The sequence below is a fragment of the Mesitornis unicolor genome, unplaced genomic scaffold (assembly GCF_000695765.1).
Source record: "Mesitornis unicolor isolate BGI_N332 unplaced genomic scaffold, ASM69576v1 scaffold31783, whole genome shotgun sequence".
NCBI classification, from domain to species: domain Eukaryota; kingdom Metazoa; phylum Chordata; class Aves; order Mesitornithiformes; family Mesitornithidae; genus Mesitornis; species Mesitornis unicolor.
Window position 1 is genome coordinate 7245 of NW_010173154.1, and position 623 is coordinate 7867.

A 623-nucleotide genomic window follows, 5' to 3' on the forward strand; every position below is an offset into this window, starting at 1 on the left:
CCCAGAGCTGAGGAGGTCGGACAAGGAGCGTGTGGCTCTGGCTCTGCAGCAGCACCCAAGCTCTCCCGGTGGGTGCAGGTGAACCACATGGCACCAGCCAAACCAGCACCCCCACTCCATCCACCCCTTGGAGAGTAGGCTGCTGAAACGGGGGTGCAGGGACATTCAGTGGGGGCATTTGACATCGGAAATAAAGCGAGTGCCTCTGCCAAGTTGTGGTCGGGACGCTGTGCCAAAATACAGCGAGCAGCAACCACAACAACTGGAGGGAAAACCAGGGGAAAACGAGCAGCCAGGCTGAATTTCTGCACAAGCCAACCTTGCTCCCTTCCTGGAGGTCACTGCAGCCCAGGAGATGGGAGAGATGGGTGACAGCAGCGCAGAGCTGTTCTCTGCACCTCCAAGAGTGCTCATGGGCCACGAAGGAAGACCCAACCTCAGGCTGGAAACCCACCTCCATCTCTTCTATGCTCCTGCAGCATCCCAACGCGTTTCTGCTCCGCATCGAACTGCTGCTGTATGAGGAGGGGGCTGCGCACATCCACGAAGCTGCCTGGAGGCTCAGAGTCGGGCACAGCCTGGTTTTTTGGCAGAGAGTCTGGAGGCTGCGGCCCCCTGCTGCC

General features: G+C 59.7%; 1 protein-coding gene across 1 annotated transcript in view; it reads right to left on the reverse strand.

Moving 5' to 3' along the window:
* The window catches only part of MAVS (mitochondrial antiviral signaling protein), a 3705-nt gene that overhangs the window by 1403 nt on the left and 1679 nt on the right, over nucleotides 1-623 (reverse strand). Inside the window, exon 5 of the mRNA XM_010180621.1 lies at nucleotides 455-623. Within this exon, the coding sequence (XP_010178923.1) occupies nucleotides 455-623 (169 nt within the window). The remainder of the gene's footprint in view (nucleotides 1-454) is intronic.